The sequence below is a fragment of the Gavialis gangeticus genome, unplaced genomic scaffold (assembly GCF_001723915.1).
Source record: "Gavialis gangeticus isolate Ggan-Ray unplaced genomic scaffold, GavGan_comp1, whole genome shotgun sequence".
NCBI classification, from domain to species: domain Eukaryota; kingdom Metazoa; phylum Chordata; order Crocodylia; family Gavialidae; genus Gavialis; species Gavialis gangeticus.
In genome coordinates, this window is record NW_017729018.1 from 9,845,966 (window position 1) to 9,873,958 (window position 27,993).

At 51.9% G+C, this 27,993-nt stretch overlaps 1 protein-coding gene across 15 annotated transcripts in view; it reads right to left on the reverse strand.

Moving 5' to 3' along the window:
- Positions 1-27,993, reverse strand: part of PTPRS (protein tyrosine phosphatase, receptor type S) — a 208,540-nt gene that overhangs the window by 75,165 nt on the left and 105,382 nt on the right. For 7 of the 15 annotated variants that reach the window (XM_019513457.1, XM_019513455.1, XM_019513448.1 and 4 more), the window contains exons 7-13: positions 24,132-24,149; positions 21,305-21,415; positions 18,630-18,641; positions 5,668-5,937; positions 3,232-3,813; positions 2,108-2,241; positions 1,767-1,911 (exon numbers count right to left, since the gene is read on the reverse strand). In XM_019513457.1, coding sequence (XP_019369002.1) covers positions 1,767-1,911; positions 2,108-2,241; positions 3,232-3,813; positions 5,668-5,937; positions 18,630-18,641; positions 21,305-21,415; positions 24,132-24,149 — 1,272 coding nt within the window. The remainder of the gene's footprint in view (positions 1-1,766; positions 1,912-2,107; positions 2,242-3,231; positions 3,814-5,667; positions 5,938-18,629; positions 18,642-21,304; positions 21,416-24,131; positions 24,150-27,993) is intronic. The other 8 variants (XM_019513459.1, XM_019513454.1, XM_019513453.1 and 5 more) reach the window with 3 other exon arrangements.

The window sequence follows — 27,993 nt, forward strand, 5'->3', positions numbered from 1 at the left end:
GCTGAACAGAAAAGGGGCTGCAGAAGGAAGACACAAAAGCCTGTCCCGAGCCAGAAGATCTGCGAGCCGAAGAGTGCCGCCCGGATGGGGAGACTTGACTCGTTCCTCCAGCAGCCAGCCAGGAAAAAATGTTTCACCACATTACAAAATACGGACAGCTCCCAGCTGAGGTTCTTAAGAGCATTAAATTCATGTCGCTAACAACTGGGCCTACGCAGCCAAACGACACAGAATCGAATTAGGCCTCGTTCTGGGCTTGCGCCAGGATAAAAACCATTCCCGCCTCCCCCATGCTCTCTCCTTGTCACCCTTTAGGGGAAACCTCCTAACCCCTAGAGCCAGTGCCCCCCCGCCAACCTGCATGTACCCAACCAGAGAGCAGAGGTTTGAAAACTTCTCCCCTCTCCATCCCTCCCCACAGCTCCCAGAAGCTCTTGCAAAACCAAAGACGAGTCAGGAAAAGTTTCAATGCCTATCTTTTTACCATTCACTCATTATTTCTCAGTGCTGACTCCCTCTAATGGTGTCAACCTTGGTCAGAGCCACAACCAGCAGGGTTGCAAATTCAAGAAAAGTTGGGTTGTTGTTGGGTTTTTTTTTTGGAGGGGGTTATAGGTTGTCTATAGTTTAAAACATTTGATGGAGTAATGGAAATCATCTCTGAATGGCCTGGAGCCCCGAGCAAGCCCCAGTGAGAAATTTTGTGTGGAGGCAGAGACCCAGATGCTCCTTTTCTTCCCATTTGCAGGAGAGGGGGAAGGAAGCAACACTCGGCACAGGAAGGCAAGGCAGGCCGCCCAGCCGTCAGGCTGCAACTCCCGCTTGTTAAGGACTCGGAGAGATAGGAGCGCGCTCTCTCGCTCTCTCTCCTCACGCTGACCAGAGCCATTTCTGAGTTAGTTTTGCTCGCGGCTAACTCCTAACTGCGGCCGAGTGATTTAGTAGAGATGAGAGGAGACAGAAAACACAAAGAACAGCTGCCACAGCCACTCATGCAGTGAAAAAAAAACACCTCGTTTAAAAGCAAAGATCTGTGAAAAGCCCAGGTTGAAATATTGCCGTCCAGGGTTGGCCATCCCCAGGGCAACAGTGAAGGGAGACAATCCATTAAACTAAAACCAGCACGTTTTGGTGACGTACACTCTGCCCCGGTGTCGTTAGCAACCCCCCCTTCAAGCATGACATGGCCCATCTCCGGCACTGGCTCCAGAGAGCAGGCCGTGTTCCCGCGGGCTGTGAAGTCGTTTATGAGCAATGAGGTGGGGGCTGCTTTCCCTGAGACCGACGACAACGTTGGTTTTATTAATCGCCGCCTTTTCTCCCCTGCCCTGCCACTCGCAAACCTCTTGCTGAGAGCGCTTTCAAAGCAAGCCGCATCCCTCTGCCCCCCCAGCCCCGACCCCGAGCCGTGAGCTCCTTCTTGTTAATGAACCAGACCATAGATAGCCTCATGGGGGGTGGTGGGAAGCCATCCTCACTGAGCATGTTCAGCGTCAAGGGCCCATGGGACGTGCTCAGCTCGCTCCGGCGAGCTGCTCACGTCTCCTGCTCTCAACCGCACGGTGCTAACTTGCACCCTCCGAGAAACGGGGGTCCTCCAACTCGCCCTCTCTTCCCCACAAGTAACCCTAGATGCTTCATCCTCTGCTGAGGGGACGGTGCCACGTATAGCTCGCGGACCCCCAGGTCCATACCCCTGCGCCCACCATCTCTGGCTCCCTGACTGTCTTCCCGTCAGAGAAGGGTGGGAAAGGAGAGACACCTACTAGACTGCAGGGTGCGCTCCCGGACCTCCGGGGTGAAGGCCCCCAGGCCCAGATCTGAGCGGGCAGCCAGCCGGAAGACATACTCAGTGTTGGGCTTCAGGTTTTCCACCATGAATGAGGTTGCGGGATCGAAGGTCCTCGACACCTGGATGTGGGCAAGGGGGAAGAGGAAATAAAACCAAGAAACGAGGAGCAGCAGCAGCAGAGACGCCCCGAAATAAAAGCGCTCTGCTTCCCCCAGCTCTCCTGCAGTCCCTCCGCGGACAGAGGGCCATTGATATCCCAGGGGTAACGAGGCACGGGGGTCGTCCGGCACCGCACGAGGTCCTCTCAAGACTTACCTCCCTGCTGTGGTCTCCTTCCCGGAAGAGGAGGTCATACTTCACTATGATCTCCTGACGGGGAGGGCTCCACGAGAGCAGGATGCTGGTCTCGGTCTTAGCTTCTGCTCGGAAATTCATCGGCTGCCCAGGAACTGAGGCCGGCAGAAGAGGCACCCGCAGGGCGGGGAAGGAGAGGGCAGAGGAGGAGAAGGGAGATAGATGGGGACCTGGTTGACTTGGTCCTTTAAAAGATCCCCGCCTCTCCTTCAAGGTGTGTCCGCGGGAGACTGCTGGGGTGCAAAGTCCTAATCCACGAGGGACGGAAGGTCTTTATTCACCCAGCAGGGCCATGAGAGTGGCTGGTCTAGAGGACTTGCAGACCAAAGATGTCCGCCAGCCCCGGGGCAGGACACATCTCTTTCCATTAGGCCCCCCTGCCAAGAGCTAGAGTTCTCCACCCCCACGTGACCGGGACAGAGCTAAGACCCTCTTGTTGGGAGAGCAAATTCCCTTCTCCACTATACAAAGGCCTGTGGATTCAAGCCTGGAAGCAAGCTCCCAATTACAAGGGGAGGAAAAATGATCCATTGCAGGAAGGGAAGAACAAACCCTTCCTTTCATCCAGTGCCCTACATAGGAAAGGGCATTCTGGCCAGCATCTCGCAGATGGGGAAACCCAATTCCCACTTGGCCTAAAACCACTACCAGGCGTCCACCAGAGCAGGTTTTTTTTACCCTGGCCAAGAGGCAGACAAAATAAGGCTCCACACCCCTACAGCTCTCCGGATCGCAGCGTGTTTGGGGGATGCCACCTAAGCTTCACCACAGCCTTAGAGGTGGAGAAACCAAGACACAGAGGCACCACGGTCAAGGAGAAAACAGACTCCTGTCTTCTACTTGCCTACTAGACAGGACTCAGGAGTCCTCATGCCCAGGTCCTCTGCTCCAACCACTACATAAGACTGTCCTCCCTGCACAGTTGCTGCTATTCAAACCATAGATGTCCTGCAAAAGGGAGATGCTCTGGGGAGAGCCACGGGCATAACAGCCTCGCTACACGGCGAGTCAGCTAGCCACCCCTCCCTCCAGGAAGCATCTATCGCAGCCCGGTGCGTCTGCGCCTATGCGGGGTCTGAACTCACCTCCTTGCTGTGTTTTAACCTGGATGGGGTCAGAGAGAGGCCCATCTCCCACGGACGTGAAGGCCAGGACCCGGACGGTGTAGGTTTCGTCCTCCAGGAGGCTGCCCACTGTGGTCAAGAGGCTGTCGTCCATGTTGTGCTTCTGCCAGTTGCTGACGGGCTGGTCCGGCTCCATGGTGTAATACACCCGGTAGCCACGGATCTGCCCGTTGGGCTCCACTGGCTCTTCCCACTGGATGATCATGGTGTTGCTGCTCAGCATGCGTCCCTGGACGTTGCGAGGAGCGCTAGCCGGCGCCTGCTCCCCAGTGCGGGTCACCACAGACTCACTGGGAGGCCCCTGCCCAATGCTGTTGACGGCCGACACCCAGATCTCATACTCCGAGTTGGGGCTGAGTCCCCCGATGCTGTAGCGGGTGGTGGTGATATCCTCTTTGATCTGGTAAGGGCCGTCCTGGCTCTTAGACTTGTACTCGATGACGTAGTAGGACACGGGATCGGGGTTCCCGGAGTCCCACGTGATGGTGATGCTTGTTGCAGTGGTCTCTGTTACCATAGGTGTTCCAGGAGCCTTAGGGAGTGCTGAGGATTGGGAAGAACAGTCGCTTTAAAACCATATGCTAAAACGGTGCCTAATTGGCTTGTTAGGGCCCCACAAGCCGTCAGCAGCACACGGATCGCAGCGCGGCTGTTCCGTAAAGTGCTGCTGAAATATTATGAACCTAGTTACGCTCTTTATTACCCTCCTTAAACTGCTCCATCAAATGAAAGTGTTCAACTAAACATCTGGAATCATTAACGCAGGCTTCAACTGAGCATCCACCAGCTCACACCGCGCCGGGGCTTCGCTCGCAGCTCCGGGAGAGCGGGGGGAAACGTCTCATTCTGTATCGCTAGCTGCCCTTACGTGTGGAAGTTGCTGCCTCGCTCTGCATCGGTGGCATGCAGCTGCTGCATGGCTTCCTCTAGAGCAGGGGTGTCAAATTCACCAGGGCCCCCGGCCAGATCTGGACGATGGGGCTGGATCCCGCCTGGGGCATGAGGGCTGCTGCAGTGGCAAGGGTGGTGATGGCAGGGGCCCAGGGGCTAGAGCAAGTTATAGCAGGAGCAGGAGTGGTGCGAGGTCTGGTGGCAGTGGGGGCAAGCCAAGTTCGCTGCTGATGGTCATGACCTATGGGGCCAAAGGGCCCAAATTCTGGTGCCCTCTGGTAGCCCAGCAGGCTGGAGAGAAAGGCTCTGCAGGCCAAATCCAGCCTGCAGGTCGTATGTTTGACACCTCTGCTCTAGGCGTGCAGGTTGCTCTATCTACATCTAGAAAGCTGAAAGAGCATACTCTTGTTTTGGCTCTTCAGGCCATGCTCTAGACCCACCCTTTCTCCAAGGATGCACTCTAGCCCAGGGGCTGTCCTTATAGGCAAGCTCTGGACCCTGTTGTCCTGTCTGCACTCCCTGAGCTGGATGCTCTGACAAAATGGTATCTATTTTCTTTCCATCCCCACTCCCAGCTCCATCCCCAAAACCCTTATGGAAGGTGTCAGTGCTCAGAGCAGACACCAGCTCAACCCAGAGTTCAGTAGTGCCCCACATACACATCAGGACCTGCTTAAAGATATCACCTGCCCTCCTTTTCAGGATCACTAGCCTGAAGCTGGATCTCATTCACTGGGGCAATAGAGGATGCTTCTCCGAGACACCCGGACTAGGCTCTAGCGCGAGGGACTACAGGCTAGAAGCAGGCAGGTCCTCAGGACCTGCTCTGACTCCTCCAACTCTGGATCAAGAGCAGGGAGCAAGTCCCTTGGCTGCTCGCAGATGTCCACAAATTGGCCAGCCAGCCCCACATCCCAGCACTGGTAATGCATATGCAGGGGTTTGAACCTCAGTGTCCTAAATAAAGGCAACTCCAAAGTCAGGGAAAGCCCCAAGCCAGCAATGGGAAGTGGGCGAGGCCTTTGGCTTTCCATTTATTGGGGATTTCTTTGCGTCTTGGCATACCCAGGCACCCATGCACTAGAACATCACAGTCACGAACACACTCGCATGCCTGCACACACACACACAAGCGTGCACATTCCTGCCCATGCACCCACGCAACTATTTGCTCACACGGGCTTAGATTTGCACACGCAGTCCCTGGAAGTCATGCCCCCACATGCTTACACCATGCTCATCACTTCTCACGCGCACGTACGTGCGTGACCACATGCCTACATGCATGACCATGCCTCCACACGCTCCCATGCATGGTCATACAACCATGTTTCTCATCTCGTGCACACGCACATGTATTCCTAAAGGCATGCCCAAATGCAAGGTCCTGCAGTCTCATGCTCATTCATGCACATTCCCCCATGCTCACATGTCTGACCATGCACACACGTGCATCTTCACAGAAGCTACACACACACTCGCACACGCATGCTCACGCTCTCTTACATTTCACCGTGATCTGGGCCACAGCCTCTATGACTCCCAGGCTGGACATGGCCACGCAGGTATAGTTGGCCGAGTCCTTGACATCGGTGAGCTCTAGGACATTGCGGCCCACCGGCATGTCATCTTCTGGCGTCAGGTCCTCTGCGCCCTGCATCCATTTTACATAGGGCATGGGTGAACCCACTGCCACGCAGGTGATGTTGACGTTGCCCCCGGGCATGATTTCATGGCTGACGGGCAGGATGGAGAAGCGCGGGGCCACCCGACGAACTGCGGATGAGACGCACAGAGGTAACAGAAAAAAAAGAAACGGGAAGGGGGGAAAAAAAAAAGAAAGAAAAAAGAAGAAAAGAAAAAAAGAAAAGAAAAGAAAGACAAAAAGGGGAGAAAAAGAAAAAAAGAGCAGAAGATAATTTAAATATAGATGGGGGTTGTGGTTACGATATTTTTCCTTCATTAAAAAAACAAAATGAAACCAATAGAAAAAAAACAAACAAATCAAAAACCAAACCAAAAAAATCAAACTTCAAATAAATGTTACTTCACAAACAATATATAGAATATAGACATAAAGCGATATTTCATAGCAACAGGGTTCCATTGATCAAGATTAGACCCATCACAGCACAGATAAATACACAAAAATTTATTAGCAATTTCTCATCTTTACTGACAAGAGCTGGCTTTATGCGCATCGAAAAGTCTCCTCCACAGCTTCCGGGGCCCCAGCTCCCTGCTCCGTGTCCCCAAATGCCTGCTCCTCCCCTTGTCTTTTGGGTCCGATTCGTCCCTTCCACCTCCTCCCACGGAAATCCGGGACGACCCCCACCACCGCGTTTTCCTTGCAAGCGCCTCCCTTCTCCAAAGGGGCTGGTGCCCTCGGACAAGACCACTCTCACACCAGCGGGCTCTCATTTCCAGCAGGCGTGGAGGGAAACGGAGAAGGAGGAGGTGGTGGTGGGGGGGAATTGGGTAGGGAGGGGGAAGAAGCAGCTTCCACGAATCTGTCTTTGTTGGAAAGGCCTTCAATCGGTGGAGACCTGGAGAGGGGGGAGGATTCAGGGAGAGATGCAGAAGACGAAAAAGAGATCCTTCCCCAATCTCCAGAGACGCCACCTGCACGGCAAAGAGAGGGGGAGACGGGGTCCCCAGAGCAGGCTACAATTTAGTTCGTGTTTGTGCATGTGTGCGAACCGTCCAGGAGGAGGCAGCCCCCCCTGGAGCGACAGCGGAAAAGATGAGAAACTCTAATGAAATTTTTGTGGTTTTCGGGTATAGAAACCCTAACGAAGCCTCTTTAAGATCTGACACGGTTCCATCGATAGATGCAGCTCTCAGAGTCACAAACATCATGCAAAATAGGTAAAAAAGAGAGAGAGAAAGAGAGAGCGAGCGAGCGAGAGAGAGAGAGAGAGAGAGAGAGAGAGAGACAGGGACAGAGAGATAGGAAAATGCAGAGGAATATAACTTATGGGCTGCTAGCAAATGCCCACATGAATAGTGGAGAAAAAGAGAGAGAGGAAGACAAGGAGGAAGAGGACAGGGGGAGAGAGAAAGAGAGAAAGAGAGAGGGGGATGGGGAGGGGGAAACCCACTTTAATGCTGCATACTTTTTCTAGCTGATGTGACCCAATGTGGTGGCTCACATTGTCACATCTCAGCCCTGGCGGAATAATAAATAGAATAGAATTAATAATAATAAGAAAAACGAGGTAATGAAACTTGAACGTTGAGAAAACAGTGACATGTTCTGTGCATCTCCTTAGCAGAGAGGTGGATGCAGCTTCCAGACCTTACACAATAAGAACATGGACGCAAAGGAGAGGGCGCCGTTTCTGTGGCTCCATTTTCTGAAGGGACTGGGACTGGACGGAGGGACGAGGCGGGGGCTTTCCTAGCGGACCAAGTAAGGAGAAGGGACGAGTGAGAAAGCCCAACTGAGCGACTAACTCAGCTCCTGGCTTTTAGAAGGGATCTACACCGGCTGTTACCAGCACAGCCAGCACGATCCCCGGGTCTCCCTGAGCCCCCACCTGTGCTAGGCGCCCCGCATTATTTCACTGAGCCTGCAGGTTGGTCTGCCACTGCAGTCAAAGGTGCAAGTGCAGCTTGCATGGACACACCTGATCTGGCTGGAAGTCGGCCTGGGTGCCGAGCAGCACAGCCACAGAAGCTGCACGGCCACGCGTCTCAAACGCCGAGCAAGGTGTCGAGAACAGGGATGCTGCTGGGAAAGGCTCTCTCTTCTGACGGGAATGACTGCAAAACCACGGCCTGCCCTGCCCTGGGGAGGATGGACAAGGTTTCAGTGAACTACCACCTTCCTGCACTGGCAGTGGGGAGCACAGCCAGGTCCCAGTCTGACTGGAGAGCCTTCCTCTCCATGTTTGCAGTACTGCCATCCATGCAGGTAGCATGCACCCACCTGCTTCATACTCCTAAGCGTTCATTTGTTAGGGGTGTCTAACACCCCTCCTATTCCTTTACTATACTATGGCTAGTTCCCATATTTCTGGGCTTGGCTGGTTGCATGGGGCTGGGAGGAAAGACTGACTGTAGTTTTGCTAAGAGGTTGGATAATGGATTTCTCTAGGATGGTTTGGATAGGGATGATCCTGCCTCAGGCACGGAGTTGGACTAGATGACCTATAGAGGTCCCTTCCAGGCCAACTTCCCTATGACTCTATGATTTAGGAACAGAATTTGGACCAGGCTGTTGCACCCTACAAGAGAGACAGTGGGAGTGTCTACACGTGCATTTACGCTGGCTTAAATTTACTGCACGGTCAGTTACTCCGCAGTAACCGGGAATAGGCCATCTACACGTGCAGGCGTTAAAGTGCATTAACGTTGTGTGGACTGACTTGAGACTAAAGTTAGTCCCAAGTCAGTCCACACACACAGTGTTACTGGGCAGTAGTTTCACAGTTTTTGGGTCAGAAGAGACCTGAACAGATCATCAAGCCTGACCCCCTGCCCTGGGCAGGAACATCTACACGTGCGTTACTGCGCAGTAACTAATTGGGCATAAATTTGATACCTGCATGATGCAGGTCTCAAATTTACGCTCAAGTCAGCTGCCATATTGACTGTGCAGTACAGGTGTGTGCCCGTAGACACGTGACCGTACTGTGCAGTAGTTTTGGTTACTGCGCATGTGTAGACGCACTTAGTGAGAACCTCTGCTGAGCAGCTGCTCAGTCTCAGCCCACACCATAATAACCATCGGAAACCTCTTGCTGGGCTCCCTCCCCAGTGCCACTGCCATCGGCTAATGACAGTCGCCCTTTACCCAGCTCCCTTCAAAACTGAAAGGTCAGAAACTGCTCCCCTGTGATGGGATTCAATGGGAAAAGCAGCTTCTGCCTTCCCCTGCAAACCCATACGCCGGCATCTCCACCTCAAGCAGCACCCATGGACCAGCCCTTAGCGTGGGGGCAGAAAGCCTCAGGGGACTTGACGTAGGGGAGATCCTGGGTACAAGGGTGGGGGATGCATCTCCCTACCTTGATGTCATAGAGAAAGGGACACGGCACAGGAGGCATAACCTTACTTAGACACTGGTGCTTGGAGATGGATCCCTACCTAGACACAGAGAGATGGTGGGAGTGTATAAGCCCTACTGGACCCTGGTTCTGGCTAGGAAAGTTGGCCAAGACACAGCCACGTTGACCACCATGACTTTGAAGAGGAGAGGCAAGGCCTCTTCCCAGCTGGGCCAGGGTCGAGGAGAAGCGAGTGTGCCAGCAGTGGCTGGGGGCAGATGGGACAGGAGGTCTCTGGCTGGGGTACACTGGCAGGAGTCTCCCATGGGGCTGACACGGCCACGTGTGCAAGGGCGGCGCTGGGCCCTGCAGGATGTGCCCCGGCTACTGGTCCCATCCTTCTTTCCGCTGCGGCCGGGTTTCTCAGCTTTGATGGGAGCCGGAGCCCAGCCATTCCCCCGACGCCGGCAGCGTTTCAGAAAATGGAGCCACGTGAAGACTGCGCTAGTCACATCTGAGACAAGATGGAGAGAACTTGAAAAGAAACAAGTGGGGTCACATGCAGACAGATCTGGGGTGGGATGAGTCTCCTGAGGAGGGGGCTGATACGTAACTTCCTGGGGGAGGTGGGGCAGGGGGAGGCGAGGAGAAATGGGGAGACATACACTGACGGACAAGATCCGGTCAGCAAACAGCATCAACAGCAACAAACAACGGCAAGGTGGGATGCAAACACGGAGTTGTCATGGAAACAGAACAAGACACGTTAATTCAAACGGAAGTTAATTAACAGAAAAGGAACAAAAAAAAGGAAGGAAAAGAACAAACCAGAATTTCAACAACTGAAAAGCATTGTTCAATGGGCAGCAGAGTGCTGAGAATCGGAGTCTGAAGGGAACCAACCCCTACCGCCGGCTTGCTCGTTGGCACGGGGGAAGATGGGGATCATCTGCTCACAAAACACAAGCCTGTGCCCTGCCCCGCAAACACCCCCCATCGCTCCGGTTTTCAGGTCAGGCCTTTGGGGCCTCAGTTTGGCATCGCCGCTCGGCTCCTGGAACGGCGCTGCCAGGCTTTGCAAAAAACGAGGCCAAGAGGAAGTCCTGATGCCAAGGAGAAATCTTATGAAGGGGACAACTTGGAAGCAGGCTGGCAGTGCAAGGGCAGAGATGGTTGGGAGCTGCAGTCCTCCTGGGGCTGTATCCTGGTTTAAAAAAAGCTTCACGAGGACACGCACACACACACATGCATGCACACATGAGCCCGGGCAGTGAGAGTGCCACCTGCATTAGTACGGGAGTCCCTGCACATAGGCCTGGGAGGACTCAGGGCAGTGACAAGAGAGTTTCCCGTAATGAGAAACGCTCAGCGGCCCGTTGCAATAGGTCTGCTAAGGGCCTGGGCAGCAAGCAAGCCTTCCTCCAAACCATCTTGCTGCTATTTATTTTAATCGCCGACCTGCTACTGTTTGAGCGTTGACATGAGACTGCACAAACTGCAATGCTCCAGGTCAGTTTCTAGGTCAGAGCCTTGGGAAAGAAAGCTTGAACGGCAGCAGAGAGACTGAATTGAGAGCTCTCGCAGCTCGCTCAGGCTGGAAGAAGGGATTTGCAGACAGAAAAAAATGCAACGGGAAGCCCCCGGTTCTGCTACTGGAGACACTTGCATGCTCGGGAAGTAAACCCCAAGAGAGCAAGAACTTCCTTCCGTGCAAAGAAGGGGCTGGTGAACTGCAACTGGGGGTCTTTTAGAGACCATTAAGGCAGCGATAGGTTTCTTCCAATCTTTACACCCCTTCCTTCTCAAAGCTGAGCTGCATGTAGGAGTCTCACCTTGGCATAAACGATGTTCAGGACAAATATACAGCAGCCTCGTCCTTCCGGTCTACGCTCACCGAGCTTTACAAGTGTCATTTATTACCCCCAGGGCAGAGCCAGGGAGCAGGGGGCTGTTCTGGCAGGGCCAGCGGCTGAATCCAGCCATCAGGAAGCTCGTGCCCTGCTTTTGCTGTCAGACAGCCCTGCTTGTTCAACCACAGGAGCCTCTGGCCTGGATGGCAGCGAACGGACTGGGAAGTCCATGTGAGAGGGTCACTGAACCCAATGGATGATAGAAGAGCAGGGTGGCAAGGTAACAGCAGGAGCTACTTCCAGCGAAACCAGAAGCTAACACTGACCCGGTACCAAGTCGCTGCGTGGTTCAGGCACCATCTCCATTAGAAACCACGGCAGGACAGCTGTATCTCCTTGGGGCTCCACGCTGACGGCAACCTGGACCCAGGTGGATCAGGTTTAGAAAGGGGTTCTGCTGGGGAGGGAGAGGGCTAGGGGATGCGTTTTCATTGCCGGTCTGAATTTCTTTAGAAAGGAAGAAGTTAGGGCTTTTCCTGGCTCGCACTCACCAGGGGTAAGACTTGCTGGGACGGACGTGGGAGCCAGGGATGGGGTTACAGGGCTGGACTATCCTACCTGCTGGCTGTGCAGCACCATACAGCTAACCCATGTCCTTGGTCCCCATGCGGGAGGCAGCTAAAAGGGGAAACAATGCACAGCATCCTCCCTCTCCTCCTCCCCAAGCAGACTGGTAGGCAGAGACGGGGAACACAGTCTTCCCTACAGGCATTCATCGCTCTGCCCCATGATGCTATTTACTGTCAACTTCTCTGACTATCACCCCCACCTGAAGACCATTCAGCTTTGAGCAACAAGGGCCCAGGAGCTACCTGCTACTGCTGCTTCGGGATCCCAACCTGGAGCTGCTACCAGATAGCTCTGCAAGTGCCTTGCAGGATCAGTGTTATAAGAGGAGCATGGCCTTTGGGGGAAGGTGAACAATGGAAAAATTTGGGCTGAGATTTATATTCGTCTCTTTTATACTATTATAAGGTTCCCGGGCCAGGGAAAAATCTCTTTGTTCTGGGTCTGTGCAACACCTACCATGACTGGGGTCCCTAGAGGTGCTACCCACTGTGAACAGTAACAGTCAGATGTCTCTTCCTGCCCCTTCCCAATGTCTGAAACCACTGTCAAACCTCTACTGGTTTTATGTAGATGTAGGAGACAGATGGAGACTCAGTATCCAAGCCTTCCTGAGCTCGCTGAGGATGTTTGGGATGGATGTTAGCTCCCCAGAAGCCCAGTTACACGACATCTGCCACACACACACCCCCACATGCACCGCTTCGATGCCCAACAGCACTTTTTAAAAAAGGATACTGCTCCCCACCAACAACGCCCTGCCATTGTGGTTCTCTGAAGAGACTCCCTCCATGCCACCCTCCCAACGTGCTTGTTGGAAAGGGGCTGTCTTGTCCATCAGGTCAATTTTTTGTGCCTCAAAAGTTGCGTCTACCCTAAAATTCGTTAGAAACTTCACAAATAAACCACGTTCTACAGTTTTTACCTTCTGATGGGGCAGGTGAAGCCTGGTTTTGCTGCTTCTCCCTAATGCAGGGAGACTGCCCCAGGCTGTGTTCTGTGAGCAGTATTTTCAGTTCATTATTGCCATCCAGAGGTTATGATCCAATTTCCCCCCCAGCCCTCCCAGGTTAGAAAGACAACCTGAGGATCCAGGGGGGGCAACACCGACATTTTCGAGGGGGTGAACATACAGACCTGGCTGGAAGAGACTCTGGAAGATCCGTGTTGGGTTTTGCAACACCGGAATAGCCGCCCTTACAACGTGGTCCCAGGACCGGTGAGAGAAGTCTGAGGACTGATCAATCAGTTTGCACGGAAGAAACCCACCGATTTCGCTTTCCACCCCCCTTCCAGATTAGCTTAGGGGCGCAATGTTAGGACAGGGCGAAGCAAGGGGACCGGGAAGGCACGCTAGACAAGGACCCGTCACTTCAAACCCCGATTCACATGAAACCGATTCAAAGGAACAAGGAAATGAACAACAACAAAAAAAAAAAAATTGAAAAGAAACTCGTGAAAGGAAAATTAAAGAAATGAAGTGACTGGTGAAAAGCACCAAACAAAACCGAATGGCATTAACATTTTGACACTCAGCAAGCCGCTGCTCCAAATGAGGTGAGAAGGCGGACATTATCGGCCATTTTGGCGAGACAGGAGTCATTCCGTCTTACTCCAAAATGAGGACGGGGTAAGGGAAAGGGTGCCAAAATAATGTGCAGCCTCTACGTTATTAGTGAAGCTTAGATTACACCTGTCCTCCCCTCCCAAAAGGTCGCTTCTCCCTGCCCCCTGGGCTCTCCGTGCAGCCGCCTCTCCCTCTCTTTCTCTCTCTCTGTCCCTCTCTCCCCTCCCTTCGCCCTCTCCAAATCCAAATTGGAGGTTTGTTCTGTTGGGGTAAGGCTGGTTGGGTTTGGATTTCCGACCTCCGTCCCTCCAGAGGACAAGGAGTCTCCCCTCCTCCTGCCCAATCTCCTGCCTAATTTCTGCTGATGCTAAATTAAGAAAAGGACACCAATAAGGAAACCAGACCGTGATCTGGGTTGGGACCGGAGGACAAATTTGCAGTCGTTACCTTCCCAATCAGCGTGATTATTTTGCCACTTTCATAATGTGTCAGTCGAGTGACAGGCTGGCTGAACATCTCTGGTCTTTTTTAATTTTTCTTTTCCTTTTACACGATTGAATAGCAAGTCGTCTAAGCCCAAATGATTTCCAAGCAGCGCTGTCGCGGCTGCCGTAATATTAGACGCACTTTTTTTTTTTTTTTAATTTGACAAGGTGTAATCTAATTTTTTTCCCCTAAAACAAAGAGAACAGCGATGCAAAAGGTGTAGGAGACACAGGCAGGCAGAGATTTCGAGATCAGTACAGCACAGTGTTCCTGCAAAGTGCCCTCTATAGATAGAGTTTTTGTTTCCAGTTGCGGTTCTTGGTGCCCTTGAGAAATCCTTCTGCAGAAACACAGCAAAGTCAGTGGTTTGCTTTTTTCGTTTTGGTTTTTTGGTTGGTTTTTTTTTTAAACTCTAGAATTTCAGAGCTGAGGACACCCCAAACGTGTACAGGGCGCTCCCCCTTGCTTGGAGGCGCTAGGCGGGCCTGCGAGAGCAGGAGCGGTGCTCTGCAATGTTAATCGTCATTCCCCCTCCCTGAATTCCAGCATTAATGGGATTCTGGAAGATGGCATGAAAGGGGGTCTACAATGAGGTGGCGGTCTTCTCGAGGGGCGCTACCTTCCCTTCCCCTCCACCCTGGACGGGAACCGGATTATATTAATGCTATTATGGCATGGATTTAAGATGCTCAGGATTTTAGAGTCTGCATGAGCATCCTGCTCCAGAGTTGCGCCCCGACGCTGCTCTTTCACTTCTAGAGTACGACTGCCGTATTTTCCCGTGAGCCTCGACTGGAAGTGCAGGGATTTAGCAGCATCCTCCAGGCCTATTGAGGGACATCGGTAGCCGCGGGCCGCTCTCGTTGACTCGACTTGTGCGTGACCCTAGCTTGCCCACCTCTCTACGAAAGGGGGCAGCAATTATTTTTTAGTTTATAATTAGTTTAATGCGCTGGTTAGATGGTATTTCTTGAGCGACGCTGGCTTTCAGAGCATCCAACCCAGCTCTGAAACGAGCGGTTTTTTTAAAACCGCCTCAGTGTGACTGTTACCTATTTAATCCCTGGCTTGCTTTCATCTTTAGTCTCTGAGCAACTTGGTCTTTTCCTAGGACCCTGAAGAATATTTGGAATATTCTCAGCAAAAACCGGATTGTCAGGCTAGACGGATTCACCCAAGTTTAGGGCTAGACGGGACCTTGCGAGATCATCGGGTCCAGCCCCCCTAACCCCTGCTCCGGGCAGGAAAGAGAAATAACCCCAGCAAAGGGTGCGCCCAGCCCCTAGTGTCAGCGACCGGGCTACAGATCTGCTGACAGCTGGGCCAGAAATGATCTACCCTACTTATGCTGGAAGCAGAGGGAACACACATGCATTGTGCAGCTTTTTAAACACCTGCAGTTGCACCAGGCTTGCAAAGGGCAGAGCAACAGGATGAGCGGGGGGAAAAGGGCTGTGGTTACCCTTATGGCACCGCAGCTGCTGAAGAGGCCACCAGCTGCCAAGCCTTAGGGAAGTTTTTGGAGATGCTCAGAGCTAAGCAATTAACTTCTCCCAAGACACAGAAGTGTAGCAGTGATAGCTTCGCATGTCCAGAGGTTGCTGAAGCCTTGCTCGTGGCACGCCCTGATGTGCCACCTGGCTTCCCTCGTCATTGTTTTACAAGAAAAGGGCTTGGAGGGACTTCAAATCCTGATATGTAATACTCCTTCTCGAGCCAAACAAGAGGCCGCTTGGATCAAGAGAGTCTGTCGTATGCCCGTGGCCCAATCTAGACAAGGACAATGGCGATCTGTTCTGTTTTATGTTTGGCACGGCCCTTTGGCTTCAGGCATGTTATCAACCGGCAGAGCCTGGGATCTTTTGCTTTTCGGCTCGGTTATGCTTTGGGGAAGTGGCCGTCAGACGCAGAGTCTACCCCGGGTTTGTCTCTCAAAGGCGAATGGGTGCTCCAGCCCATATGGCCGTGATCCAAACACTGTCAAGCTTCAAGACTTGTTCCTCCCTATCCTGCCTGAGCCTGCAGACGTGCTTCCAAACTGTCCCTGCAGCTGCCCTAGGATAAGCTCCAGCACGGTGGGATCCCCATCAGCTGCAAGGTGAAGAGGCACTCGGCTTGCAAAAAAACTCCCCTTCCACCATCATCCCATGTGGAAGGCCTGATACAAAGTCCACCAACGTCAATGGAAACACCCCCATTGACTTTGCTGAGCTTTGGATCATCCCCTTATTCACCGTCACTAAGGGCCAAATGTGTGTCTAAGGAGGCAGCCGCATCTGCAGGGATTTTCAGAAGTGCCGTAGCAGGGCAGACCCCCTCCCCGCAATCTCAAATCAATGGACGCTCTTAGGCGCTTTTGAATCTCTCTGCATTTTAGGTGCCTACCCTTTGAAAATCAGGTTTTAAGTCACAGAATATCCAAATATTCTTCAGTGATCCCAGGCCCTTCTGGAGCCCTGCTTCTACTTCCTCCACGGAGCCTCCTCCAGAAATGCATCCTGCTTTCTCCGCACGGCCTCGGTAGGGCCTGAAGGAGCATCTCCTCAGAGACTTTGGCAGACGTTCACGGGTTTGGATCACTGGGGCCATCAAATCTGACTGCCTGCTTAATGCTGCCCAGAGACCCTCACTTAGCGATTTCCACGGCCAGCCCGGTAGCCCCTGGCTGAGTTCGGGTTTTAGGTAGATGTCCTGCCCCGATGCACTTGCCAAGCCTCACTCCACTGCCTGGCACCCGCGTCGTTTTTAGCTTTATTTTATGGTTGTTATTATTGGAGCTTAAAAAAGGATTTAGGCCTAAGAGCTTCTTGGATCACCTTGGGTCTGCGTAACCTGCCACGCTGGAGAGCAGCCAAGCGGTTCCACCCTTGGCAGGGCCAGGTGGGCACATTAGAAACATTTTTATCAAGACCAAAATAAATACATCCATAAAGAAAGTGTATAAAGCCCTTTTTAGTGCACCTAAGCCCTTACACTCATGCACCTATTCATGAAGGCAAATTCTGGCATTAGTGGCAATTGTAAGAGGGGCTGGTAGCCCTGGGGAGGAGGGAGGTGGGATGGGGACTTCTCATTTCAGGCTCTGCCCTCTCTGCTGTTTTTAATAGATATTTTTATAGTGGATTTTTTGGTTTTTGGGAGGTGGCGGGGGGCAACAGTTGGAACTGAAAGAGCCACAGCTGGCCACTTCAGAAAGACGTGGGCAACAACGCAGCATTTCTGAGTGGTATTCTTGTACCTATGGGTGTCGGAGGGAAAAGAGGGGGGAATTACCAGCACTGAGGGTCCGAGCACTGAAATCTCAGCATCTTAAGAGAAGGAGAAAGACAAACAGAGAGAAAGAGAGAGAGAGCGAGAGAGAAAGAGAGAGACAGATACTGTGTCCATACTGCACTGGATTTCTCAAAAAAAATCACACAGCTTTAAGACCTGTACGCTAGGAAAGCCACTGCCTGGTCTGGTATTGTGGAATAAGGCCTAGTGGGAAGGGGAGCTATGGATAGGGGAGAGAAGAGCAGTCTGGTTTGTAAAGGCCAAAGCCTCGGGGGATTATAGCACAGTACAAACCCTACCAGCCTGCTCTTCCCCGGGGTTGGCCGGGGGGGTGTGCATCCCCTTATACAGGGGATATCTAAGGGATTAATGGGGGGATGTAGGGGAGGGGAACAAGGCTCTCAGGACAAAATTTTCCAACCAGAATATGCCGCTCGTCGGACAGCTTGCGGTTCACAACAGAGATTGAGTGGCCAGACTCGTCAAGCCAGCCTCCCTGGAGCGTCCCTCTGCCGTGCAGCCTACCCACGTCCCTTTGGAGAAAGAGGATCTCTCCGTTTTGGGGTCAGGTCCATGGTCCTGAAAGTCGGCTCCAGGCACGAGCTGGTTAAACAAGGTGGGCGAGGGGTAAAACCGTGACCTCTGGCCACCCCCCAGCGGACAGCCCTGCCCCGGGTAGCTGCTTGCCTTGGCATAGCGGGGTCCTCCACGAACAAGGGTGGCATGCGTCTCTGATGAGATCCACCACCCCGTGCGTGCGTCGAAGGCAGGGTTGATCTCTCTGTCTTGGGCTGCAGGTACTAGCTCCTACGTGGAGGGACTCTAGGGTATCGTCAGTGGGAAATGAGGAGGGTGTATAATGGCAAGGTCCTTGGAATAGGAATCGGGGCCTATTTTGGGTGCAGAGTCTATGGTCCGGGGACGACAGGGAACAGGTCGTTCTAGTGAAATGATGCGAGAGAGAGAGCGAGATCCACCGACACCACCACCCAGGGTTTCCTACTCTTGCCTCCCCCTCCCCAGAACCAAAGGTGGACCCCCGTTACAGCGCTTCCACCGCCAGGAGTTAGAGCTGTGTGACTCCTTTCCTCCGAGGGGGGGTCAGGGAGTTCAGTTACCAACGGGGGCAGGAACACTGGCTTCTCACAATGCGTTTGGAATAAATTGCAGCACAGCATAATCAATCCGAACCGAAAGAGGAAAATCAAGAAAAAGCAAAAAATCCAAAAGGAGAAACCAAAAACAAATCCACTCGAAAGAAACCAGAACTGGAAAATAAATGTCATATATATTTATCTATATAGGAAACAAAAAAAACCAAAAAACCAAAAAAATAAGAAGAACTAATTGAAAAGAGTGGCATGCAAAGAAGATCGTTACATTCTCCTTTCATGCACCAGGCCCAATGTCCAAACGGCAAGGTAACCATGACGACAAAAAAGTGCAAGAACTCAGCAACATTACCAAAGGATGCATAGAGAGGCCCACAATGCAACTCAACTCATCTCGGCGAGACCCGGGAACGGGCGGGTCTCGCTCATCTTAAAGATTTCTTGCTTTTTCTCTTTTTTTTTTTTTTTTTTATTTTTTTTTTTTTTTTTTAATTTTTTTTTTTTCTCTTAAGAATGTAAAAATGTGGGTAAAGAAAGTAAAAAAGAAAAAAACCACACCAACCTTCTCGTAGCTCTGAGGGATGTTAAGGGGGTTTGATGCGGAACACAATGACATGAGGAGAAGAGAAAAATAGGGGAAACACAGAGAGAGTAAAAAAAGGCCTTCTCAAGGCTGTCAGCTGCAAATTGATTGTTTTTTTTTCTCTTTTAACCAAAATAAAAAGAAAGAAAAAAAGAAAGAAGGTAGTAACGACCCTTTTTTGTTTTTTGTTTTTCCTTTTTCCCTTCCTTCCTTCCTTCCTTTTTCTCCCTCCCATCCGAGTTGAAGGGCTTGTTTCGGAGCATCCAAGCTCTGCGAAGCGGTCAGATTGCATACAATCCAAATTCAGCACCCAATGGAGGGGCCAACCCCACCAGCGAGCTCTCACCTTCATAAGCCTGGCTGATGTTTCGGGACGGGGAAGTGGAGATTAGACCAGGCAGAGTAGACCTGGGTGTAAAGGTTGTCCCCCCCGAAATTGGACACCCCCCCTTTACCCTCCCCCCAGCTTGTCTGTCTCCCACCCCTACCACATCCCACTCCCCCCAACTTGGCTGGCGCTAATTTTCCAATGCAGGCCTGACTTTAAAAAAAAATAAAAATAAAAAATTAGAAGAAGAAAAGACATTTCCTTGCAACGTTAAAACTTACAACTCCTATCCCAGGTACTCTATAGAGACAAGCATGTTATGGGAGAAACATGTCAATTGGAAACACAAGCATGTTCGAGACTTTTTTGAAACGAAAACGGGGGGAGGGAGGGGGTGGGGGAAGGTCGGGAAGGGGGAAGTACGTGAACTCCCCCCAGAAGCGATGGAGTTTCGGGACTTCGTTACCTTTCCGCAAAGTTAACACACAAGAAACAAGGAATTAAACAGCATGAAACCACCCAAACCACAAGCCGAGCTCTCTTCCACAGTGTTTTTCTGCACCCTCCAGGCCTGTTCATGCTGGGTTTGCCTATTAGAGAGGCCTCAGAAGCACACAGGTCATTTTTGGTATGGCGATGGCCATCTACTCGGACCTGAGATTCATCCAGGGATCGAGAAAAGGAGCTCTCGAGGATGACAGCCGTTGGATGTTGGCTAGCTTTCACCGCATAAAGGTGGGGAGTTTGGGAAATAAAATACCACCAATAAAAACACATTTCTTAAAAAAACCCATTTAGCCCTTGTGTGATATCACATTCCCAGATTTATGCTCCCAACGGTGGAATTTCAGAGCTCAGACAGCAGGGGAGAATTCCAAAACGCAATTTTCCAGCTGGCCACAAAAGCCTCTTTAAAAATTTAGCTTGGGAAGATTAAATAATTAAAAGCCTTCTCTCCATGTGCATGTGATTTAGTGAACGTGAGACACAGAGAGAGACAGAGAGAGAAAGAAAGAGAGAGGAGCGTACACAAGAGCATGGGTCTGCGTTTAACTGCAGCGTCAGCATGGGTGGGGGGGGTTTGCGCTTCTGAGGCCACATGAGATGAAAATGGGAACAGTTTGCTGGGATGCAACATTTGTTTTTCCAATGGTGGTCTTAACGGGAGAGGGGCAGGCCCTGCTCTCCTTAGCAAAGGGTTCTGCTGCGGGAAAAATATTAGTCCAGAACTACACCGAAGAATATGTCCCAGGTCCGAGGGCTTCAACCACACGAACAGCAAAGAAAAGGCAGGGGTCACTGACCCAGAAAGGACTAGAGGAGGACCTCAAGTGCGGGGCAGTACCCTGCCTTGCCCAGCCCCACGCTGCTCTGGAAAGGGCGCTCACCCACCGGCTGCACGGGGGCAGGATGGCTACGCCCGCTTTGCCCGTGCTCACGTGCCCAGGCAGGCTGTGCGGGAGCCGGGGGTAGGCGGACTCTGCATCTTCTGGATGGAAACAGTGCCGTGCCTCAATGCTCCCCTAAAGGGGACTGGGCGAGCTGGGATTCCCCCTGTGCCTCACTGCAGGTGCAGTCACCCATTACTTGCTCTCCCCGAGCTGGGCGAGCAGAAGGCTCCCACCCCAATGCTCCCCTTCAAGGGAGAGCGGGCTCACCCCAGGGAGCTGAGAGCACCCTCCCCTCTTCCAGAGGTCACCCAGCTGTGCCAAAACCGTCCCGCTTCCCCCAGGGAGAAGCCTTTATGAGGACGGGGGTAACCTCAGGACTCGCTCTGCATCACAGCCTGATCCCTCCTCTCTCGGCCAACGAGCTGGTGATGCTCTTGGGCCAAATGCCCAGGGCAGCGTGGGGATCAAAGCCGGTCTGGTGCTGAGGATCGGGTCTCTTTGGGGTGGGGGCTGTCTCTCTCTATGTGTTTGTGCAGTGCCTGGGGAGTTTCAGGCATTGCAGGAACATCAGTGAATGGCAAGAGGCCTTCGTGTTGCTGCTCAGGGTGCAGTAGTAAAGAAAAAAAAAAAGGGACAAGAGCCATCCACCCATTTTGGGGGTGGGAGACAGCACAAGGCAGAGCTGAGCACCGCTGAGGCGGGCAACACTGCAGCTGCCACTGCCTCCAGCGCCAGGGGGACCCAGCCAATGGTGGAGAGCCCTGGTGCTTGTTTCAAGAGGTCCTCTCCCTCCCCGAGCTCAGCAGCACGGCATAACAACCCGTCTCAACATCAACGCCTCCCCCTTGCTTTAAGAAAGGCTCGGATCAAACGGCAAGGGCAAAGCAAGGCCGCGGGGCAGATTTGCCAGCGTTCTGAGCCGAGGCGCTCCCTACCTCTCACGTAAAGGTTAGCGGGTGACGAGTAGCGCACCCCGGCGCTGTTGCTGGCCACACATTCATACTTCCCCTGATCCGTCTCCTCGCTGCTCTCGATTTGCAGGCCACCTGGTGGGACAGAAGAAGACGGCAGCAAAGGCATTATTAGTCACAGAGTCAGTAAGAGGAGGTCTGGCACCAAATCTGGGTTTTTCCCCAGGAACCGAACACTGGGCCAAAGTCCTTGAGCGTTGGTGCCAAGACTTAACTATTCTCATGGCTGGTGGTCCCAGGCAGGGGCACTGCTGGACCTGTACCCCAATGCAGGTCCTCAATCGCTATCTGCAACAGCAGCACAAGCAGTATGAGCTCTCCCCTACTGCCCTGCAAGTTGGCATCCACCCTCACCTGAAGCAGCCATTTTCCAAGGGGGAGAGGAAACTTTCATGTGCTGTCCTGGTCGCTGTTGGGTCTTGCTTGTATAAAAATACTAGTCTCAAAGAAAGACTAAAACAGCACTGGAAAAGCACAATGCCCATCAGTGAATGCTCCCAAGCAAAAACTCCAATAATGCAATATTTAATAAAGGTATCCAGGTTGTAGCTGCATTGGCCTAGAGGCAAAAGGAATCAGGGTTTATGGTGGAGGTGCTTTTATTAGACCAGCTATCCGATGATCTGGGGGCTGGACCCGATGATCTCGTGGGGTCCCTTCCAGCCATGAAATCTAGGAACTAGATTTTTGCAAAGAAGGGTGTTTGTGTCCAAAAGCTTGCAATTAGGTTTTTTTTTTTTTTGTTGTTGCAAAAATCTTGTTGGTCTAATAAAAGAGATCACCTCTACCACGAGTCCTGATATTTAATAAACTTTTTTTTTTTTTGTTGTTGCAAAAATCTTGTTGGTCTAATAAAAGAGATCACCTCTACCACGAGTCCTGATATTTAATGAACTTCTTTCTTTTTTGTTTTCCTATCGGATTGGTCAGCCCATCTGACCAGCCAATGAAAATAATGGCTGTTCTTCAATCTGTAAATGCTTTCAGTTTATGAGAATATGCTCTGAATCCAGACTAAGCACTCCTATTATCAGCTATTTAAAGAACAGACACGCACAATTATGCAGCATGCGCTAAACAGATGAAAATCACCTCTGTCTTTTACCTGAGAAGGCTCCAGGTCTGCAAAACTCCACTTCAAGCACACGTTATAGAAATAAACCAATATAATATCGCTTTTTGTTTTGCATATTATACTTGGTTATTCACAGAGATGCAGACAGAAACCACGGCCCTACAATATTTCTGACTCTCTGAGAAATCCCAGCTTGGTTTCATAAGGCGGACAGGGTCCTAAATGAAAGAGGGGCAACTGGCATCAACGTTGAGTGCCGATTCTTCAGGAAAGAGAGAGTCGACGTGTCTGCACACCAGGCAGGTGCCGTGCATCTGCGAGTGCACGTGGAGAAGAAAGCATGGTGCGTACAGAAGGGGAGCGGAGGGCGTGAGCGTGTGTGCAAGAGAGAAAGGGGGAGGGTATTACTCTTGCTAGGGCTCCTGGCATCTGGGCAGCTCCCAAACACAGACTGAATAGGATTTAAAAAAAAAAAATAACAAAACCCTCAAAGCTAAATCTCAGCAAAGAAACTGATGGGCATTCCAGTCCTGAAGAGCAACTTGAAAACCAAACGGGTCAGGAGTTTCCCATCGAGACTTCAGCTAGGCAGGTTTTGTACAGAAGTAAAAGCAGGGAACGCCGTGTTGTGTGCGAGCCTGGCAGGGAGGAGGAGGAGGCTGGGCTGACTGGGTGTCTGTAGGAGCTTTTGTTCATTCGGGTGAATTTGTGGGCTGGTTCCACTCGTCCGAGACAAAAGCTTTATTTGGCTCGCGGTGGTGCCCGTATGAATGGGGAGCACGGGGGGAGGCTTCAAACCGAAACCCTGGGCCAGCCACAGAAAGATGCAGCTGCCGGCTGCAATGGACTCCAGGGTCTTGTCTACATTATGGAAATAAAGCCCCATTCATTCTCCACCCATGCATCTTCACTGGCACTAGCAGTAGCAGAGCTGAATGCTGACAGGTCCTGCTGAAAGCCATGTGATAAAACACGGTGATCAAAACACCCTGCCTCCAGCTCCTGCTATTGATTTGACTGGGGAAGAATTATGGGGTTTGAAATCTCCCCGTGTAGATGCAGCCAAAGTGAGAAGGGCCTACAAGTGACACCTTGTATGTCCCAATGGCCCTACAGGCATCACGTGCTGAAGTCCCAGGGAACTGCAACCGCTGCGGCTGGTCAACCTCCCTTCGAGCTCCTTTCGAACCGTGTAGACGGACCGTGGAAGTTACTTACCAAGGATACAGCTCCCAGAAACACCCGAGATCAGAGGGGAAAAGGAAGGCTCTGATACTATACAGAGCAGGGCACTGGGATGGTGAGTGCCAAGTCCCTTCACCATCAGTGCCAAGCCCCCTTCATCAACTTAGTACCAACCATGATGCAGCCCTGAGTGGCTACCAAACTGTGACAGCATTTAATGCCAGAAATGCACTTCCAAGCCCTGGACAGATCAGCTCCTCCACCTGCACCATTCATTGCACGCAGCAGCAATTGAGCCGTGTGTTCAAGAAACAAGAGGCAAATCCACCCAGCGGACAGAGACGGACATGGGTGCCGTATTTACGATTAGGGCAGACATTGAACAGAAATAAAATATCCAGGGAGGTGACGCAGGACAGGAAATGACAGCAACAACCACGAGCTTTGGGGCCAAGCACAGATCACACAAAACAGGAATTGAGTGGAACTGAGTGGAGAGAGTGGGGTGAGTGAGAGAGTGAGGTCTCTTACCTCGGATCGGAGTACCTTCTGCAAGGAAAACAAAAAAGAAGTGAAAGGAGTGAAAAAAAAAATGAACACACCTGGGCTGCCAGTGGGAAAAGGACCCAAGTCAAGGAAGACGGTTCCCAGCAGGACAACTCCTAAGCTACCTGCTGTCATTTTTAATTAAATGGGCAGACTGGAGGGGGAGAGGAGGAGAGATGTTCTTTGCAGAGCAATCCAATTCAGCCTGTTTAATCATACGCCAGGGAACTCTGCCTCAAAGTCCAGATGCTGGCTAAATTCATGATCCCACCGCTGGTCAGAAGGGACAGGAAGTCTCCAAATTCCCAGCTACACGTAAGCCAGCGTTACTACCTGCCACTGATACCCGCTGACGAGCCTGTGTTCATCCTCCTACCCCTACGGGCACATGGATTGGTGTTATCACCCTGTTATCTCAGGCAAGGAGACCAAGACCTGTTGGAAGGAAGTGATCTGCCTAAAGTCAAACCTGGCTTCCAATGCCATGCCCGTGCTACGGATGCAATTAGGGCATGGAGTTTCCCATAATGCCCTTGTTTGGGGTCCCAACGTTATACCAAGAATGACTCTGTGGGGTCTGCAGAATAACGAAACCAGGCAGCCGGAGGCTGGAAGAGCTGGGGCTAAGAAGCGAGGCCACGCCACTGCTAATATAACCAGGAAGGCCGCAGAGGGGTTAGCCACCGCTCCCAACCCAGGGCAGTTGCTGGTCAATCCCCCTCCAGCTCCTTGCCCTGGCAGAGCCCAGCGTGACCTTTTTGCCTGTGCACAGGTCCATGACAGAGGGAGTAACATCGGAGCCAGTGACCCACCTGAGCCCTGCCCGTTGCTCCCCCTTCCCCCTTTGACAAACTGCCACCCTCTCAGTGTTGCTGGAAACCATCTTCCTTGGAAAACATGGAGGATCGTTTTCTCCGCTGGCATTCAGATTTTCTGCACAGCTTAGTAATGTTTTTTACCCCCATCCTGAAAACAGGGCCGATTCTGCAAATCCCACTGCAAACTCTCCCTTACCACAAATAGGATGGCTTCTCAGTGACTGTAATAATACTCTGCCATTTTCCAGTGCCTTCCAGCCAAAGATCTTATAATGGTTCGCAGCCCACCCCAATTCAGGTACAGCAGTATTATTACCCCCATTTTTACAGATGGGGAAACTGAGGCCCAGACAAGAACATCACAGAGGGAAGTCTGCAGCAGAGGCAAGGACAGGACACAGGGCTCCTGACTGTCCATCCACTGCCTTAACCACCAGACAACCCCTTCCTTCTCATCCTTTAGCCTCATTCATCTTACCTGCCTTGTGGATGCACCAATTTCAGGATAGAAGGTAAAAAAATACATATATATATATATATTTATTGACTCATTACATCTAACCATTATTTAATTATTTCCAAAGGGGACGAGGGAAAAGAAGTGTTATAGTGTTAGGCTATTAGAGTCTAGTTAGAGTCAACGTCTAGTTAAGAGGTTAGGTTATTTGCTAGAGAGAGAGGTTAGCATCTAGTTAGGGTTAGGAACTAGCTAAGGTTAATAAAGCGGGTTGGTTAGCTGTCAGGGCAAAGGTTGGAGAGAGAGCGCGTGAGACAGAGAAAAAAAGGGAGGAGGAGCATTTACTCGGACTGATCTCCACGCGGGAGCGGATGGACAGGTTTTAAAGAGAGCGAGAGACAGACAAAGCAGCGGAGGGTTTCAGATCAATTCAGTGGAAATCACAACAGCCTCTGATACATCCTTCTGTCTCAAGACGGGAGCGAAAATCTGCCATCTGTGACAAAGCTGGGCCGAGGCTAGCAGCAGTGGGTGGTAGAGATATGGAGACCCCGGTATCACCCTCTGCTAAATATAAGTGGGAGCAGCTGCACGTTAGGGAGCACCTTGGAGGCCGGCTCTGCTCCGCTCTGAAGGTCTGCACAGGAGAAACGCTGGGAAGCAGGACCATGCATGGGTGGAAGGTGGGGCCCACACTCCTGCCTTCTTGAAATACTGCAGCTTTGGCTTAGTCCCCGTTTGCCCCGAGTATCACGATACCCATGGGGACAGGTGACAGAGGCTCCAGCGCTCTTGGAAAAGGAAGTATGCTAAGCCATGCCGTGCCGCCCTTAGCATCCCAATGCTAACTGGGTGCCCAAGGAGTCAGTCTGGGAGGGCCAAAAAGGGTTTCCAACGGGTCCCACCCCTAGAATGGATGAAATTTGGACCAAAATGAAAGAATAGGACTATAAGGAAACAGCAGTAGCCTGAAGGGTTGCTGGGACACAGATGGTAGATTTTCACCATTGGAGTTTCACATCTAACTAGGTCTAGATTCAACTGCAAGAAGGTCTAATCGACTCTCAAATGGCCCGGTGCATCCCTGGAGATTTCTCAGGGATAGTAAGTCAGACAGGCAGAGGGCTGCCTTTCCTCAGGGCTCAGGAAAGAGGGCAGCTGGGTGCTTGGAGACCCCCACAGTGGGCCAGGAGGGGGTCACGGATCCAATTTTCAGCAGGGAGCTCCAGGTGGGGGTGCCCACTTTCTACCTGGTAATGGACACATGCACCTTCCCTGAGGACGGGGCTGCGCGGCACTTCCGGAAAAAAGCAGGCCGGAGGTGGATAGGTTGAGGACCCCTCCACACTGGCTCTTTGCAGATCCCCCAGTCTGTCTAGCACGGCATGAAGCGCAGAGGTAACACAGGGTAAGAGCATGCAGCCATGGCTCAAGCCGGGAGCTGACTTCTGATGTTCAGGCTGTTTCCCCAGTCTTGCAGGGCACAACATCCGATTGCTCAGGGGCAAGTCATGGAGCTAGAGCCTGAGCCCAGGGGACTGGGCAAGGGAGCAAAGGCAGTCGAACACATACAGCGTGTGCCACTGCATTGTGCGGGATCAAAAATGCTGCCATGAAAGGGGCGACCCATGGTGGAGTAGGACTCCTTGCTCACGGTGGCATGCGGGGCCCGCTCTGCCGCCACCTCTCCCTTTGTGCTTTCTAAACAACAGGCTGCTGGCAAAACCCGAGCCCCGAAGTTGGGAGAAGCGGAGGCACCATTGCCATGGTAACACGAGAAAGTGTACCAGCCTTCTGCCAGGCCGCGTGCGATGTGTGTGCCCGCGCCGCTCCCTCCAGGGGGTGGAGAGCAGCCTTCCAAGCCCTCCATCAGCAAGCTACCAGGAAGGGCCCTGTGCAGCGTGCACGCCCGCTCCTGCCTGGCGGCTGCGCTCGATGCATCACCAACCGGGACCGGGCACAGGGGAGGAAACGGGACGCCAGTTTGGCCGACGGGTTCCCACCGAGGGTCCTGGCATCTCACGGGATGGGAGCAATTTGGAAGGGGAATCATTTGCCCACATCCCACCCCCGTATCCTCACCCAAAGCCTTGCAATATTTGGCTTCCACTTTAAAACAGACTGTCTGATGGCCTCGGCTCCCCGCACACTCCCTCTTCAGACAATGCCAATAACCCTGTTAGATGTGAAACTCCAAGACCTCCCGCAGGTGTGAACACAATTATCACAGTTCCAGGGTACAAGCTATGGTGTAATTGGGGAATTCCAGGACAACTGTTGCTACGTTACCAAAAAAAATCTATCCAATGTTAGGAGGTTGCAGTTGAGTTATATCTCCTTATACAGATATATTAATTATGAGGAGGAGGATTATTTTCGTAGCCTGCAATGCCCCTGAGGAAGTTCATTAAGAGGGCAGAATATCCCTACTGAAGGAGTTAGTAGAAGAAATGCACAGCATGCCTCTCAAGAAGCTGTTAAGAAGGAATTAGTTTAGAGGGCAAGGGTTACAAATCTGGAATTAGCAGGTTTGTTTCTGGATTGTTTTTTTTTTTTTTTTTTTTTTTTTTTA